Source organism: Medicago sativa, chromosome 3 (genome assembly GCF_051527215.1).
Source record: "Medicago sativa cultivar Bolivia chromosome 3, Bolivia_mono, whole genome shotgun sequence".
NCBI classification, from domain to species: Eukaryota; Viridiplantae; Streptophyta; class Magnoliopsida; order Fabales; family Fabaceae; genus Medicago; species Medicago sativa.
In genome coordinates, this window is record NC_140751.1 from 66,082,730 (window position 1) to 66,099,670 (window position 16,941).

Genomic DNA, 16,941 nt, shown 5'->3' on the forward strand with positions numbered 1-16,941 from the left:
CGGCTGAAATCCGCCGTGTCGACGTCTCAGACGCGGTTCCAACACGGACGCGCATACGACACGAGTACGATTCACGTCAGACGCGGATATTGCCGTATCCAACAAAAACAAAAAAAAAACATTTGGTCGGACATGGATCCGACACTGCTCTGGTGTAAACCGACGCGGCCAATCACATAAAAAAAGAAGAAAAAAAGAATGAGAATTAGAGAATCAATAGAGAAAGGTAGTGTTTTCGCTGCTCCCTTTTCCACCACCACACCTTTTCCGGCGCCGCCGTCTGCTTCATTCCCTTCTTCTTGGTTCTAATTTCATGGCTTTTATTGTAATTGTCGTCGCCGTTTCTGTTCCTCTGCTTTGCTGCTTCGTGTTTTGTCCAAAAACATGACCACCACCACCACACGTTTTTGGACTTTGTCCTTATTGAATTAATATAATATAAAACTATGAACTTTTATCACCACACGTTTTGTCATTGTCCTTGATGAAGTATAATAATAATAATATGAACTTATATCATAGGACCACCACACCACACGTTTATAGTAGTAACATTTTTTCCTTCAAAAAAACAAAAGAAAAGAAAAAAAGTAGTAACAATTTTATAATATATGTCCAACTTTGTGTATTTTTTAGTGGTTGATTTTCTGAATGTGGGGTGAGTTGAACATGACTTCATCATTTTGTTACACAAAATAAACATAAATTTTGCTTTTCCTTTTAGAGTTAAATTGTGATCATAAATTTTTTATTTTATTAACATGTAAAATATATATAGTCGTGTCCGAGTCCATGCTTCATAGACATTAGTCAATATTTGTTGACGAATGTCTTTGATTCCGTTTAGATGCAATGGTCCAAAGAGGACAGGTTTTCAGGATATGTACTACAACTAAAAAGCAGGATAGAATTAGTACCACAATGATAATATACATGTTCAATATAAAAAGAACAACCAAGTCTTGGTCTTCTGTGTTTTTGTTTTTAATTATTCCCATAAGAATCCTTTAATTTCCATGTGCTCCTTATTGTATTCTTTTAATTTCTTTCATTCACACAGCCTTATCTCTCATCATCTCAAGACGTTTCTTTAATCCACACAAATTTGTTGTACTTTTGTCATTTCAAATTTCACACTTATTTGATTTAGTCAATATTTTAATTGTTTTTTTTAAGGAGTCAATATTTTAATTGTTGTTAGTGTGATTTAGGCCCGCTTTCGCATCCCTACCAATAGCACTGCAGACACTTTCATCATTTTTATTTTTTTTATATTTATTATCACTACCATTTTCATCACAAAATAGGTTTTTTTTTTTTTTTAGGTGATAACACAAAGTAGTATTATTGTACGGTCTGCATTCATTGATACAGGCCAACTGGCCAACCATGTTCAACTTTTAAGTCAAGCTACTCAAAGTCTTCCTAAAAAATAATCTCAACAGTATTATAAATAAAGCATCTATGTGTTCAGTTTGATAAAGCACCTCAACATCAACCACATTTTACAAAAGAAAAACAAGGAACTGAGTACTGAGAAGCAAGGAGAGAAGCTGAGACACATGGCTTCATCAAGAGGTGCAAGTGAGATCATGGGACTGAGTGCAGAACGAATTGAGAGGTCACGTGCTGCGTCCTTGAAGGCTCACAAGACACCAGATAGACACTACCTTATAGAAAAGAACAACAGAAGCAACCCTCCAGAAGTTATCATCAGCTTTCCAGCATCAGGTGTTTTCCAAGATTGGTATTCCAAAACAACCTTTGGTGAAACCAAAATAGATCTTAATCTATTTCCTTCACTTAAAAGCATTGGTAACAATGAACCTGGTTTGGTTAATCAATTTTCTCTCCAAAGATTCCAAGAGATTTTGGCAAAGTCATCATCATTCAAAGATCAGGTATTATATATATGAAAATACGTACCTCTCTATCTTAACCATATATATATATGATCTAGTTATGCATTTGTCAAAAAAAAAAAAAAAATCTAGTTATGCAAACTTCATATTTTAGTTTTCTTTCCTTTTATAGCATCCATACCATTTTTTTTTTTTGACAAAGCATTCATACCTAACTATCCTATCTACTGATGCTAAAAATGAACCAAAACAATTAGTTTAATTGATACGTAGTTTTACGTGTCTTCCTAAATGATATGCTCAAATATTTGTGACCATGTGAGATTTCCTCTTTGTAGTACCTTTTCGATAATTGTAGAAAGTAAAAATATTGGTTTGATTACAAGTTTTGGTCCTCCTATTTTATCAAATTTAAGAAAAATGGTCTTATTTTAAAATCGAGCTTTTTGATCCTCAATTATTACATTTGTTGTCATTTTAGTCTCAACTCTCATTTTTAGCTTTAAAAAAAAAGGTGTTTTTAAGCCAACAATCACTATTTTTTTAAGGCCAAAAGTCAAGGCTGGGATCAAAATTGCAACAAAGGTAATAATTGAGAGAACAAAAAGTTCAATTTTAAAATGGGGTGACTATAATTTGTGAATTTGATAAAATGGAGGACCAAAATTGCAAATAAATCAAACATGGACTTTTTTAAGCCTAAAATAGTCGAGCTTGAACTATGTATAGTGAGACTCGTTTGATTATGAATCTGCTCACTGTCAAAGATCATATGGATTTGTTAGAAAGGTAATAAATGTTACATTCTTTATTTGAGGAAAACATATATTTTAATGAATATGTAGGTGGAGAGGGCAATGAATAAGCAGAAGCAAATAGTGTTTGCAGGGCACTCATCTGGTGGACCAGTGGCAATTCTGGCAACCCTTTGGGCCATGGAAACCTACCTAACTCCAAAATCTCATGGCGGAATCCATCCCCAATGTGTTACTTTTGGTTCTCCTTTAATTGGAAATCACATATTTTCTCATGCTACAAGGAGAGAAAATTGGTCTAACCACTTCTTCCATTTTGTGATGAGATATGACATAGTTCCAAGAATCCTCCTTGCTCCACTCTCGTCTTTTGACCAAAGATTTGAAGCAGTTTCACAGTTAATAGATCCTAAAGACAAATCTTTAACGAGCGAATCAACTCGTCTCGGAAGAGCCACTGGAACTTCAGATTTCTACTTTGAAGTGATGTCAAATGCTGCAACTGTCACAAGGCATGCTGCTTGTAGGCTAATGGGAACAACGGCAGAAACACTTGAAACTCTTGAAAATTTTGTTCCTTTTAGTCCTTATAGACCCTTTGGAACTTACATCTTCTGCACTACAAGTGGAAATGAAGTAAAGCAAATTGTCATGAAAAACCCTGATGCAATTCTGCAGGTCATGTTTTTCTCTGCTCAATTAAGCTCTGAAGCAGAAATTGATGAAGTTTCCGATAAAAGTCTGCGCCAGCATATAAGTTATGGCACTGAACTAGGAAAAATCTTGAAGCTGAATGTTGGGTACTTAGACCAACTAGAAAATCTTCCGTTGTCTGAGCATACCACTTCAGGTGGTGATACTGCAGCCATTAACACAGCTTTAAATGACCTTGGTCTGGTAAGTTAACATATTTATCCTTATCTATGGCTTTTGTGTTCTGTAACTTTCAACATTTTCGAGAATAATCACATTGATTGACTTGGACACCGCATATTCACTCAAAACATTTTTTAAACAATATTCACCTAAAAAACCTTAAACATTTAATTTTTGTGTGAATTTTAATTCACAATTGAAGAACATATTGCATGAGAAAACAAACATAGATTAATGTGTTCTTATACTATGATGTTATATGTTAATACTTTTATGTGTTAGTTGGACCTAAACTTGAAGGAAATTAAATTATCTACCATTCTAAATAGAGCTTTAGCTAAATATTTATGTCTTCAACACTGAACATAAAAATTGATTCGTTGAAACATATTACTCTTTTTTTTAATGGAAGAGAAAATGGATTAGTTGAAAGATGTTACTGAAATATTAGAGTATATATGATAGTAAGTGATAATGAATTCATTGTGAATAATTTTAGAGAACGAGAGCAAGACTCTGCATTCAAGCAGCAGCAGCATTAGAGGAACGGAAAAGGAACAACGAAAAAAGTATGGACGAAAAGATACGCTCTGTGGAGGATAGGATGAATGCACTCGACAGTTACAGAGAAATGCGGGGACATCAGAAAAAAGGTTACTACGATGCATTCAAGGATCAACTAGAAACCGATGATTTCCAAGCAAATGTGAAGAGGTTGGAACTTGCAGGAGTATGGGATGAGATAATTGAAAAGCTATTAAAGTATGAACTTCCTGAAGAATTTGAAGGGAAGAAAGAATGGGTTGAAATAGGAACAAAGTTTAGAAGACTAGTTGAGCCTTTGGATATTGCAAATTACTATAGACATTCAAGGAACCGTGATGGACGTGTTTATATGGCTAAAGGTGGAAGGCCAAAAAGATACAGGTATACGCAAAGATGGTTGGAACATGCTGATAAGAGGGGAGAAGGAGGTTATTCAGAATCATGCTTTTGGGCTGAGGTGGAGGATCTTTGTCATGATAATGAAAAGTCCTTCGAAGATGTTAAGGATAGGGTTTTGAAGTTGGAGGAACAGATAAGTGATTGGAGTAAGAATAGTAAAGTTGGTAAGGATGTGTTTTTGGAGGGTTCTACTTTTGTTAAGTGGTGGAAAACACTACCAATACAGCATAGGGAAGAATCATGCATTAAAGATCTCGTTGAAGTGTGACATAGGTGCTTACTTCCTCTGTCGTAAACTATATTACTATAGTACATGGATTGAAGTGTTATTTCTAATGCAGTTGTATCTTGCACTTTGTTTGGTTTTGTAATAAGGATGATTTTCTTTTCTATATTTTGGTCGATGAATAAATTGTGTCGTAGACATAAATATACTACTATAATTTCTATTCATTTTGCTCAAATATTGTTTTTACTATTCAATTCTCCTTTCCTTTAATTAAGTGTTTAAACTTAAGTGGTTAATATGCTCCACCAAAGACTAATCATTCGAAAGAGCACGAGTTTGATTAATTCTTAGTTTAAACATTTTTTTTATGAAACTTTACTTACCTCCAAACTCCATAGAATCCTTTACATTAAAAATGGAGGGTTAAAAAAATTATCCTTTCCTTTAACAAATTTTCAAATCATTAGTTTGTGAGAAAGAAAAAAAAAAACTGTAAATTTGATCTATATACTACTCCCTCCGACTCAAAATAATAATCGTTTAAAGTTTGTGCATAATTTTTAAGGAAATGGTTACTTGTGTTGGTTTCAATGATGAAATTAATATCATTTACTAAAATATTTTTATCAATTGTAGTTAGTGGAATAGTTAAGTAATTTCGTTTCATAAAATATTAGGAATTCAATAAAAAAAGATAAGTAAAATATTTAATAGGTAAGATCAAAAGATTGTTGATATATTTATGCCAAATTAAATATTGGTTTTAAAAAATAGTAAAATAATAATAACATTGCGAATAAACGTGGAAGTGACATGTGGCATAAAAAACTTTAGTTCACAAAATTTCAACTCTTGTAACATGTAAGACCCGTAATTTTGAAAATAAATAAATATTGATAATATAATATAATGTTACTTTATCTACTTTAATTTATAATAAACTAAAAATTAATGTTACCTTCAGCAATGAATATCAATCTCCGCTTGAATATTTAAAGTTTTTGTCGCAATAGTGACTCATGATTTAATTTTCGGAAAATTCATCCGGAATATAATTTTCATTCTCTTCAACAAACGAAATTTGATCGCGTTAAATTTTTAAAACAAACTTCGTTTTCTCCAAATTTTTTTGTTTAGACTCATAAAACTATTTATGATAGATTAATGCAGTAAAAATAATTTCTTCGTCGGAAATTTTCACAGCAGAACAAGTCGTATAAAATGATCGGATGAAAAGTTATTTTATCGGCAAAAATGATTTCAGACATTTTATCTGTAACATCACGCTTTTTCATGTTATGAAGTAATACCTGTTAACGATAAGAATGCTCGCGCTTAAGATTAAGGGCAAATTTGGAATTTGAGCATGAGGAGTATTTAAGGACTTTAAGTTCCAAAATACTCATTTGTTTTAAAACTTCCTCTCTCTAGGTTTTGAAGAAAACTTTTGCTCTCTTCCCTCTCTAGAAATCGATCCCCATCCTTTCTTTAATCCATCTTCATGATTTCAGACATTTTATATGTAACATCACTTAATGATTTCTTCTTCAAGCAAGTAATTATGCAAGGATTGAGTAGCTTTTGATTGAAACAACCTAGTATTCTTGGAGCAAGCTTTCTCCACTTGATTCTACTATCTAGGGTTTTGGTGTAGAGCTTAAGATACTTGAGTTTCACTTCAGTTCTTGCAAGGTGAGTTCTTAGATAGCTTATACTACCTTTGGGTTGTGTGATTTCTTGCGAGACAATATGAATTATGTTAGTTTATGTGCTAGGAGAATTAGTACCCCTTTTGCCATTAATCATTGTAATTATGTTGTTTGTTGCCATGTAATTGTTCTAAACTATTTTCTATGTGTTCTGGGTGTCTTGTGTGCATTGGAAACTCAATTTTGAGGTTTACAGGTCAAAAACACGAATTCTGCAAGTCTGCTACTGAAGAACCTCGCTTAAGCGAGAAAATCTCGCTCAAGCGAAATCAATGTCGAATCAAATTTAAATCTCGCTTGGAGCTCGCTCAAGCAAGAATCTCGCTTGGCATCTCGCTTGGAGCTCGCTTACGCGAGATTCCACAGCACAACACTTTTTTTTGAAAACTTTTTGTGATGCAGTGGTTTCAACAAGACTTTTCCATGCAGATTCTTATAACTTCTAAAAACCCCTCGAAGTCAAATATTCATTGTACATTACACCTAAAGATATTGGTAATGAAATGCATGAACAACATTAATAATTTCAATGACGAATAACACATGAGATGTTATGACACGATCCTGGATACGGGTAGGAAATAACACTAAGTATGGAAGAAAGCATAGAGCCTCGACTTAGAAAGTCGAGAACTAGAATGTTAAGCATGAACTTACGTATGTTAAGACATGAAACGATCACTAGTACAAAAAACAGTTATTAGCTCAGAGATTTTAAATGGGATACTCTCCACATGACTTAAAAACTACATCCGGGAGAATGATTTTAAGTGCAATACATATTAAATGGGTTAACCCCATTTATAAACTATTTTATATTAAAATTAAAATTAAAATAAAAGGAACATATATCAAACTAAATCCCAAATATTGCTTTAATCGCAAAACCCAAATTTCTCAGTCTGAATCTCACAAAATTTCTCCGCAGAACCCTTTCTCCCTCGCGACACTCTCATGGAAATCCTTCTGTACATTGTGAGTTCTCATCCTCTCCTCCTCCTTCGTATTCTCACTGAAAGAGTCACGCAACTTTAGGGTTTTGTTATGGTGGTGAATTCGTTTCAGATCTGTAATTGCTCTATTTGTTCATGCTTTTTCCCAATTCGATTTGTTTTAGATATGTGCTATATTTCTAATTGCTCTCTTTCTTCATGCTTTTTCCCAATTCGATTTGTTTTAGATCTGTGCTTTATTTTTTAACTTTTTTGAACTTTTTTTGTGTTTATTAGATTTTCCATCTTTGGGATTTGATATCTGTAGCCATAAAGGGATTTTGTGTTTAAATTGATGTAGCTATGTTGAATTTTTTGCGTTTCAGAATTGTTATTGTTGTGTTATGTGGTTTAGGTATACTCGTGTTTTGATAGTTTAAGTGATAATAGAGCACTTTTTTTTATTAATTATAAACTGAGATGAGTAGATTATGGTAACAAGTGGAAATGAATAGTTCTTTTTTTTTTTTTACTTTAATGATCTATTTAGCACTAATACTTCTATTCGAATGCGCGTTCGGTGTTCGACATGTGTCAATGTAAGTGTCCGACAGTAACAACCACGATTACATTCGATTTTGTTTTCTCTTAAATTATTAGCAGTGTATGTCATTGTCTTGTTCGGAGTCGGTGTCTATGCCCATGCTTCATAGGTAACAAGTGTTTCTTAATATACCAGCCAAACTAGTTATATGCTCCAATCAATAGCAGTGTTGGCACGAAAATTTAGAAGCTTTGTAGTTTGGGTATTATTAGGAAAATACTTGGGTGAATTTGACTTTGGTGCCTTTAGTTCATTTTAGATGATAGAGAATGATGATTTTAGATGATAGAAAATGATGAATGATTAGAATAAATTAGTTAGATGAGAAAGAATGAATGGTTAAGAGAGAGAGATGGGAACAAAGGCACCAATGGTACCAAAGCCAAAGGCGCCCATAGTTGTGATATTAAAGTATACTTTTTTTTGATTTATTTCAGTGCTAATAGACTCCTTTTTTAGTAACTTTATAATGTTTTGGTGTTTCATTACTAATAGACTCCTTTTTTTTTTTTTGAGGGGTAACAGACTCCTTTTTTGTGGACTATAAAGACTAGTCAAAATGGTAAGTTGGTGAACAATACTCTATGCATTTTTGTTTTGCTTTTTTACTTTCATTGAGTATTCATAATCTGAATTGAGATTTGTGTGCTTGTTTACAGGTGAAGTTTACTGTTGACGAGCCACATTTATATATGAACTATAAGCACAACATTCATATAATGTTATTTGATTAAGGTAAACAAAACATATATAGTTAGATTTTTTATTTATTTCATGATTTTTCCTCACGAACGTTGCTGGTATAATGCTCGATCTATGAATTATCCTTTCTTATATGCATTGATTCTATGAAGCGTTGACACAGACACGAACATCAGACATGATATTGATACGTAGACATCAGTAGTGATTTAAGAAAATGGAAGTCATTGAATGTAACCGCATATGTCAGTGACGTGCCAGTTTTGAACAGTTTGGACACCCCATACTTCAATCTTCAGTGTGAAATGTTGGTGTAACATTACTTTGGTTTCACCTGATGGTGTTTTGCAACTTTAACATAATCTTGATTTGGTCGTTACTAGTAATACTGTTCTAGTTATTGTAAAAAAAAGTAGTAAGCCGTGATTGATCTATTTTAATATTTATAACAGATTGATTTAGTTATTAGGGATTAGCATTTTGGTGAAAGAGATGGTGTTGTTGCTCAGAAGGGTACCGTATAGAAGGTGAGATTGAGCAATGTTGCTTATAGTAATGAGTGAACAATCGATTACTAAATACTTAATGCTACAAGTTACCACTATTGAATCACTCAGAATTTTATTCCTCACAGTATTGATATCTTTCATATATATCCTCAGTTGGCACACAGAACTCATACTCACTTGGTGAAGGATGGTTATATTGCGTGAAGAGAGGGCAGGGTCGAACTCCAAAGCTTCCTTGCTTTGATTGGACTGGGTAAATTTCCACCGCTTTGAGTCCCTTCTTATTTTAGAACTCAGATGTGTTACTATTTTTTAATTAAGAACAGAAGAATAAGTTATCAGTAACAATATGTTCATGTTTTTCGCAAATCACAGTCCTTGTTGTCCTTGTTTTCGTTGATGCTTTTAGTTTCAGCATCTTAGATATTTTCACCTTTTTAATTTGCATTTTCCCCCCAGCTTAAACCAAATTTTATTTCTGCTTTTGCAAGGGCACTGCGGCCATATCCCATATCTGGTAAACGCATTGTCCCAGCTCATATTGCTATACCTGATTGGGCTGATGATGTGAGCTATCTGACTTCTTCCTACTTAGATGCCTTGCTTTTTTTTCTAATTTAAGTATTTAACTATTTTACTTAAATACAATTTGAAGTTATCTTTTCATAATATACCTGAGGTTCATTGGTTTCTAATTATTATTTATCTCTTCTTAGGGAATTCCCAAAGATGAGCCCAATAGTTATTTTCAGCATGCTGTTGAGGTAGGTAATTTAAAATTCCTGGATTCAATTGATGCAAGATCAAGTTGCTTGTACATTGGCTGTAATCTTTTATTCCACTTTCTAACTAATATTAATTTGTAGATCAAGACGCCAGACTAGATCGAAAGAATGAGAGAAACATGTCGGGTGAGTTCCACCATTTTGCCCTTTTAGATTCTCATGGAGAAGTTTTAAACTCTACTATTTCAATTCATATTTCAATGCAAAACTGGTTCATGTATTCCCTGTGTTGTAAATTGCAAAAAACAGCGGTTTGTACAAATTCCACTACACAAGAGTGGTGTAATTATGTAGTGCTGCTACAGATGCTATTTGACAACATTTTGCACTAGATAGCACTAGCCGCTATTTAACAGCACTGATGTCTTCGTTTTCACGAGGCTTGATATACTACTTATTTTGGAGTTTGTTACAGGCCAACTGTATGACACTAGAGATTTTTAGTAATGGTTCCGTTTTTATCCATGATTGTTTCATTTCATATCTTGTAGGCATTTCTTGTTATGTTTTTATGGAATAGTTGGCAATTGGCATTGGCTTCGTTCTCACAACTAGATAAAAGAAATTACGATTTGAAGGTAATATCTATCTTTCTTGATTGTTTTCGAGTCTTCTAATATTGGATGTAGAAAGAAACAAAAGTCACGAGTCCATGACTCATAGTATAAGTGAATCTTCTTACAGGCACATTGTTCATTCTTTAAAGTCATTATACTTTTTTGTCTTCATCACCATGATACTGAATTAGCTTATACCTTAATGTAAGATAGGGTTGTTGATCATTTAGCATGCCAATGTGTAGTCAATTTGGTAGGAGAGGATTGGATTTATTTTTAATAAGAAAGTGGTGACAGTTGAAAAGGTTGTAGATAATGTAAAGGTCATGTCGTGTATGTGGTGGTATCTAGGAAGAACCGTTGAAAACCCTTGTATGCTAAATGAGTGTTTTGGGAATAGATAGATTGCTTTCATATGTAAATTTGGTTGATAGTATTGTGAGGTAAGAACTAGTTTTCTGCTGTTAGGCTGAGTCTGTTTATGTTCTGTGGTTTTGCGGTGGCTGTCCTGTTTCATCCCTGGTGCTTTTCGCATGCTTTTATGCTGCTGCTATGGGAATTTGTATCACTGATTTTTTACTTCAGCTGCAGTTTTCTTTGGAGCTTGGTGTGAGCTTCCATTGGCTGCGATTTCATTTGTTTTGTTTCTGCGATTCTTAATTGTACAGGTTCAAGTAATGATTACTGCAATTGATTCAGTTGATACTTTGGGCCATAGTGAGGTTATTGGCAAGGAGGAAAAATAGAAGGCCGTTGATAAGACTTTGCAAATTCTACGTTCTAAAGCTAGTGAATTGATTTCTTCTAGTAAGCTTGTCCATGTCATGTTAATAGCTTATTTTGTTAGATGAACAATATTTCTCTTATTTTTTATGTTTACATGACGAGACATTGTGGTCCAGAATTATTTTGTAATTTGACATGTACTAGTAAGCACACATTAAGTTTTAGTAAATTAATATTATTGTTTTATACCTTCATTGATCATATGATATTTCATATTATATTCAGTACCATAATCGTGTAAAAACAAAAATTAAAATATAGAGAAAATTTAAATGGGGTGAACCGATTTAAATTCAATGATTTTTGACTCTAGTTAGCCTTTTTTAAATGGTATCAACCGATTTAAATTAAAAGATTTTAGATGGGTTCAACCGATTTAAATTAAACGATTTTAAATCGGGTAAAGGGGGCTGACTTAAAATCAAATACACTTTTTAAATCGGCCACCTATAAATCGGATGTTCACCCGATTTAAAAAGTCATATTCACCCGATTTAAAAAGTGTTTTTCTGCACTAGTGGATTAGTTTAATCTATTCACTATGAAAGTATAAGTAAGATGTAGGTGTCGTCTCTCTTGTGATCCACGCTAGGTTGGATCTCAAGGGGTTTCCGCTAGGTGAAACGGGCTGGGATAAGCTTTGCAAGGAGGGTCCACACGTCACAAGGGAGTCTGATGTACCTTAGATAGATTTTCATCGGTTAGATAAGGGATTGTGCTTGGGATTACTTCACCCCGGGGATCTCCGTAAAATGAAGTCAGATAATGTTGTTCCACGCTAACCTCTAACTTAATGAATGAATACGACTGGTATGATATGATGATTAGACTTGAGCAAGTTATGAAGATTTACTGATGACGATATTAGGTTTTTCCTAATTGTTCGGTTTAGAACCGTGTCATGAATATGTTATGTTTAAGCCTCGATGCATTTAGCGTATCTTGGCATAGCGGTCTTAGATTCCCTTTAACCGCCATGACACATATGAAGTAAGCAAGACCTATGACAAGTTAAGATGAAATTACGATGGGTCTAGTATGCACTACCATCTAGACAAGCATGTCCACACACGTATAATCAACCGTCACGTTGTATTGTAGACACGTGGTAACCGTAGGTTTTCCCTGAGGTTACCAATAGCATAGGGTTAGGTAGAACTCACTGAGACATTATGTCTCATCCCTTTCTTTATTTGTTCAGGTTCACAGGTTTCCCGCGGCAAAGGTAAAATGAAAGCTTTGGATTGATCGTGCGTTCAGGATACCGACCTTATGTCTTTCTACTTGATGCATATGTTATATTATTTGATGTGTTGTAAAGAACTTTGTAACCAAGTTTCGGTCGACTATCTTGTGAAAATAATGTAACATAAGACTCAAGATGGCTTTGTTTCTAAACTCTCGATTGAGGTCGTTTCCGTATTGTATAATTAATGTATCCAATATCAATTTTAACGCACTTATTGAATATTCTAGACATTTTCAATTTGGGCGTTACAATTTGGTATCAGAGCAGGTCATTTCAGATCGTGCCTTGGGTCATTAAGATTACAATCCAAGTAGTTGTTCTCTTTGAGTCTAGGATGTTTATTCTTATTGTTATATTTAGTTGAAATTGATCACTTTGACTTGAATATGACAATTAGAGAAAAATGTCCGGAGAACAAAGAGGCAGAATCAACAAATGATGTGTTTGATGCAACAACAGATCCAGCAAAATGCTCAGTCTCAACAACAGTGGGATACAGCTATGCAACAAGGTCCAGAAGTTCATCAACAGCATCCATCACCCCCGGTTGTTGGGAATCCAGCTTTCCGAGAGTACAATCGGAATCACCCTTCAGAATTCAATGGTCGTGGTGAACCATAAGAGGCTAAGAAGTGGATTAAACACATGGAGAAGATTTTTCGTATGGCTGATTGTACTGAGGATGAAAAAGTAATCTTTGCAACCAATCAATTCCGTGGTGCAGCGAAAGACTGGTGGGAGACTGCTCAACGTCGTATGAGAACCAGTGGTATGGAGATGAACTGGGATAATTTCAAACAAGTAGTGTTAGGGAACTACCTCTCCGTGCATGAAGGAGCAAGAATTTCTTCAGTTGAAGCATGACAATATGTATATGACAGAGTTCACCAGGAAGTTTGAGGAGTTGTCCCGTTATTCCACCCACGACGAATATGCTGGTGCACAACAGTCTAGAAGCTGAAAGAGGTTTTGACAAAGCGGTTAGAGATGGTTCTACAGCTTTTGATAGAAGGAGAGGCAACTTTGTTGATAGACATCATGAAAAGTTGAAGCCAAAGGGTTCTCCTCAGAAAGGGAAGCAGCCAAGTTCATTCAAGCCTTTTGCAACTTGCAAGAAATGTGGAAGGACACATACTGGGGAATGAAAGATGGGTAGCGACTCTTGTTATGCTTGTGGTCAGACTGGACACTACATGGAAAATTGTCCAAACAGAGGGAACAAAGACGAAGGCGTAAATACCACTATGAGCAAGGGCAGGGTGTATTCACTAGATGGGAAGAAAGCTCAAGTTAATGAGGATTTTCTTGGCGGTATGTGTTTTCTTGGTCAGAATCCTATTAGAGTTTTGTTTGATTGTGGTGCAACATGTTCTTTCATTTCTTTCCAATGTGTTGAAGCTCTTCAATTAACTGTCTCATTACTAAATCCCCCTATGATGGTGACTACAGCCACCGATGGAGGAATTGTAGCGAACTATGTTTGTGAGAACTGCCCTATCACCAAATCTAGCAAGACATATTATATAAACTTAGTATGTCTACGCATGAAACAACTTGATGTGATATTAGGCATGGACTGGCTTTCAGCAAATCATGTGTATATACGGTGTGCAGAGAAGAGTATTTACATGCCTACTAGTAACACGGTTGAAGGAGTGGCCTTGTCAGAATTGCTTAAGCACACCTATCAGATGGTTCAATTTATTTGTGCTCAGGATAAGGGTTTCTACGTCATGCTCACTGTGACTTCAGAGTCAGATGTAAGTCCTAATGATATTCCAATTGTTAGTAAGGATCTGGATGTTTTTCCGGCCGACATTACGAGTTTACCCCAGAAAGAGAAATTGAGTTTTCAATTGATTTGATTCCGGGAGCGGAACTAGTGTCTGTAGCACCTTACAGAATGTCACCTTTGGAAATCAAAGAATTGAAATCTCAACTCGAAGAACTTATTCGAAAGCATTTCATTAGGCCCAGTGTGTCTCCTTGGGGTGCACCGGTATTGTTGGTTAAGAAGAAAGATGGCAGTATGAGGTTGTGTATTGATTATCGCCAGCTAAATAAGGTGACTAATAAGAATAAGTATCCTCTTCCGAGAATTGATGATCTACTGGATCAACTTAAGGGAGCGACAGTTTTTTCGAAAATTGATCTTAGATCGGGTTACCATCAGATTCGTATCAAGTCTTCAGACGTGTCCAAGACGGCTTTTAGAACGCGTTACTAACACTATGAATTTTTAGTTATGTCATTCGGTGTGACTAATGCTCCAGCAGTTTTCATGGACTATATGAACCGGATTTTTCAGCCGTATCTAGATCAATTTGTCATTATCTTCATTGATGACATTTTGGTTTATTCCAAGAACCCGCAGGAACATGTTCAGTATTTAAGGATAGTATTGGATATTCTTCGGGAGAAGCAATTGTATGCAAAATTCAGTAAGTGTGAATTTTGGTTGTCAGAAGTCAAGTTCCTGGGTCATGTTATTTCTCAGGTCGATCAGTCGAAAGTAGAGGCTGTTCAGAATTGGACTAGACCGAAGAATGTTTCAGTGGTTCGAAGCTTTTTGGAATTAGCTGGTTACTACCGATGATTTATTAAGAATTTTTTCCAGATCACTTTTCCATTAACACGACTTACAAGGAAGGATGTGCCATTTGAATGGGATGAAGAATGTGAGAAAAGTTTCAGGACTCTGAAGAAGAAGTTAACTCAAGCCCCAATTTTAACTATTCCAGACCCTGAGAAGAAATACAATGTGTTTTGTGATGCATCGTCTAAAGGGCTCGGTTGTGTACTTATGCAAGAAAACAGTGTAATAGCTTATGCATCCAGACAGCTCAAGACGCATGAAGAAAACTATCCCACTCATGATCTAGAATTGGCCGCTATAGTTTTTGCTTTGAAGATATGGAGACATCACTTGTATGGAGCGCAATTTGAACTATTCAGTGACCACGAAAGTTTGAAATACTTGTTTGATCAGAGGGATCTGAATATGAGGCAAAGATGTTGGATGGAGTATCTAAAGGATTTTGATTTTGATTTGAAATACCATCCAGGAAAGGCCAATGTTGTATCAGATGCTTTGAGTCGCAAGACTTTAGCTCAAGTTGAAGTCATGATTCATACTTGTAAGTTATATGAGAAGGTCTGAGACCTTAACCTTGAAGCATCGGAGGATGACGATGGTATTTGGTTACACAGACTAGAAGTCTCCGGTGATTTGCGGTCAAGAATTGTACAAGCACAGGAAGTAGATGATGAATTGCGGAAGAGAGTTGGTCATCCAGAATTTTCTATGGCTTCGGATGGAGCAATTTTGTTCGAAGGAAGGATTTGTGTTCTGAATGATTCAGAACTTAAAAGGTTGATTTTAGAAGAAGCACACAAGAGTAGTTTCTCAATTCACCCTGGTGCTACCAAGATGTATCAAGACCTAAAGAAAGATTATTGGTGGCCTGGTATGAAAACAGATATTGCAGAGTTTGTGGCGAGGTGCATTGTATGTCAACAAATCAAGATTGAACATCAGAGACCAGCGTGTTTGCTTCAACCATTAGAGATTCCACAGTGGAAGTGGGAGTAGATATCTATGGATTTTGTGGTAGGCTTACCCCGTACTCAGAAAGGACATGACTCGATTTGGGTGATCGTGGATAGATTAACCAAGTTCACTCATTTCTTACCGGTTAAATCTACCTACAAAACATCACAGTATGCAGAATTGTTCATCTCAGAGATATTCAAGCTACACGGTGTTCCATTGAGTATAGTGTCGGATAGAGATCCAATATTCACTTCACACTTTTGGAAGGCTTTTCAAAGAGCTTTAGGGACCCCCTTGAAGTTGAGCACGTCTCATCATCCGTAGACTGACTCAGTCAGAGAGGACTATTCAAAACTTAGAAAATATGTTGTGTGCTTATATTTTAGAAGAGGGTAGGAGTTGGAATAATCATTTGCCTTTGATAGAATTTTCCTACAACAATAGCTATCACTCGAGTATCGGAATAGCACCTTATGAAGCATTGTATGGTAGGAAGTGTAGAACTCCCTTATGTTGGGCCGAAGTTGGAGATAAGGGCATTATTGGACCGGAAATCATTCAAGAAACAACTCTGAAAATTAAATCAACTCAGGAAAAGATGAGAACAACTCAGAGTCGTTAGGAGAGTTATACGGACAAGAGACGGAGACCTTTGGAGTTTAGTGAAGGTGATCATGTGTTCTTAAAGGTTACACCTAAATTGGGTTTAAGAGGTGTCTTCAGAACTAAGAAATTGTGTCCAAGGTATGTGGGACCATTTTTGATACTCAAGCGTATTGGTCCACTGGCTTACCAGTTAGCTTTACTGCCAGCCATGTCAGGTTTACACGATGTGTTTCATGTATCTCAATTGAAGAAGTATATTATGAATCCTTTCCAGCCAGTTGA

At 35.3% G+C, this 16,941-nt stretch overlaps 2 protein-coding genes and 1 long non-coding RNA gene across 5 annotated transcripts; all 3 read left to right on the forward strand.

The window, feature by feature from the left end:
• Nucleotides 1–1,466: 1,466 nt before the first annotated feature.
• LOC146939288 (protein EDS1-like) lies at nucleotides 1,467–4,887 on the forward strand. The gene is made up of 3 exons (XM_085753026.1): nucleotides 1,467–1,901; nucleotides 2,708–3,514; nucleotides 3,993–4,887. The coding sequence occupies exons 1-3, from the start codon at nucleotides 1,563–1,565 to the stop codon at nucleotides 4,704–4,706; spliced, it is 1,860 nt and encodes a 619-aa protein (XP_085609152.1). The 5' UTR covers nucleotides 1,467–1,562; the 3' UTR covers nucleotides 4,707–4,887.
• Nucleotides 4,888–7,249: 2,362 nt separating this feature from the next.
• Nucleotides 7,250–11,452, forward strand: LOC146939289 (uncharacterized). Of its 3 annotated transcripts, XR_015031609.1 has the most exons (10): nucleotides 7,260–7,351; nucleotides 8,438–8,474; nucleotides 8,572–8,647; nucleotides 9,067–9,141; nucleotides 9,277–9,376; nucleotides 9,615–9,690; nucleotides 9,840–9,887; nucleotides 9,990–10,034; nucleotides 10,400–10,486; nucleotides 11,134–11,452. It is a non-coding gene; the product is annotated as an uncharacterized LOC146939289 (long non-coding RNA). The 3 variants fall into 3 exon arrangements; XR_015031608.1 differs by having other exon boundaries at nucleotides 7,250–7,351; nucleotides 9,067–9,376; XR_015031610.1 differs by lacking the exon at nucleotides 9,067–9,141 and having other exon boundaries at nucleotides 7,263–7,351.
• Nucleotides 11,453–13,648: 2,196 nt separating this feature from the next.
• On the forward strand, nucleotides 13,649–14,365 carry LOC146939290 (uncharacterized). The gene has a single exon (XM_085749759.1). It carries the CDS (start codon nucleotides 13,649–13,651, stop codon nucleotides 14,363–14,365), a length of 717 nt encoding a protein of 238 aa, XP_085605885.1.
• The last annotated feature ends 2,576 nt before the right edge of the window (nucleotides 14,366–16,941 follow it).

What these genes read in the sequence shown, in the direction of transcription:
- LOC146939288 (XM_085753026.1), top strand. Translation starts at nt 1,563, where the DNA reads ATGGCTTCATCAAGAGGTGCAAGTGAGATCATGGGACTGAGTGCAGAA. An exon ending in CATCATCATTCAAAGATCAG is followed by an intron (nt 1,902 to 2,707) that starts GTATTATATATA and finishes ATGAATATGTAG; the next exon opens with GTGGAGAGGGCAATGAATAA. An exon ending in CTTTAAATGACCTTGGTCTG is followed by an intron (nt 3,515 to 3,992) that starts GTAAGTTAACAT and finishes GAATAATTTTAG; the next exon opens with AGAACGAGAGCAAGACTCTG.
- LOC146939290 (XM_085749759.1), top strand. Translation starts at nt 13,649, where the DNA reads ATGGGTAGCGACTCTTGTTATGCTTGTGGTCAGACTGGACACTACATG.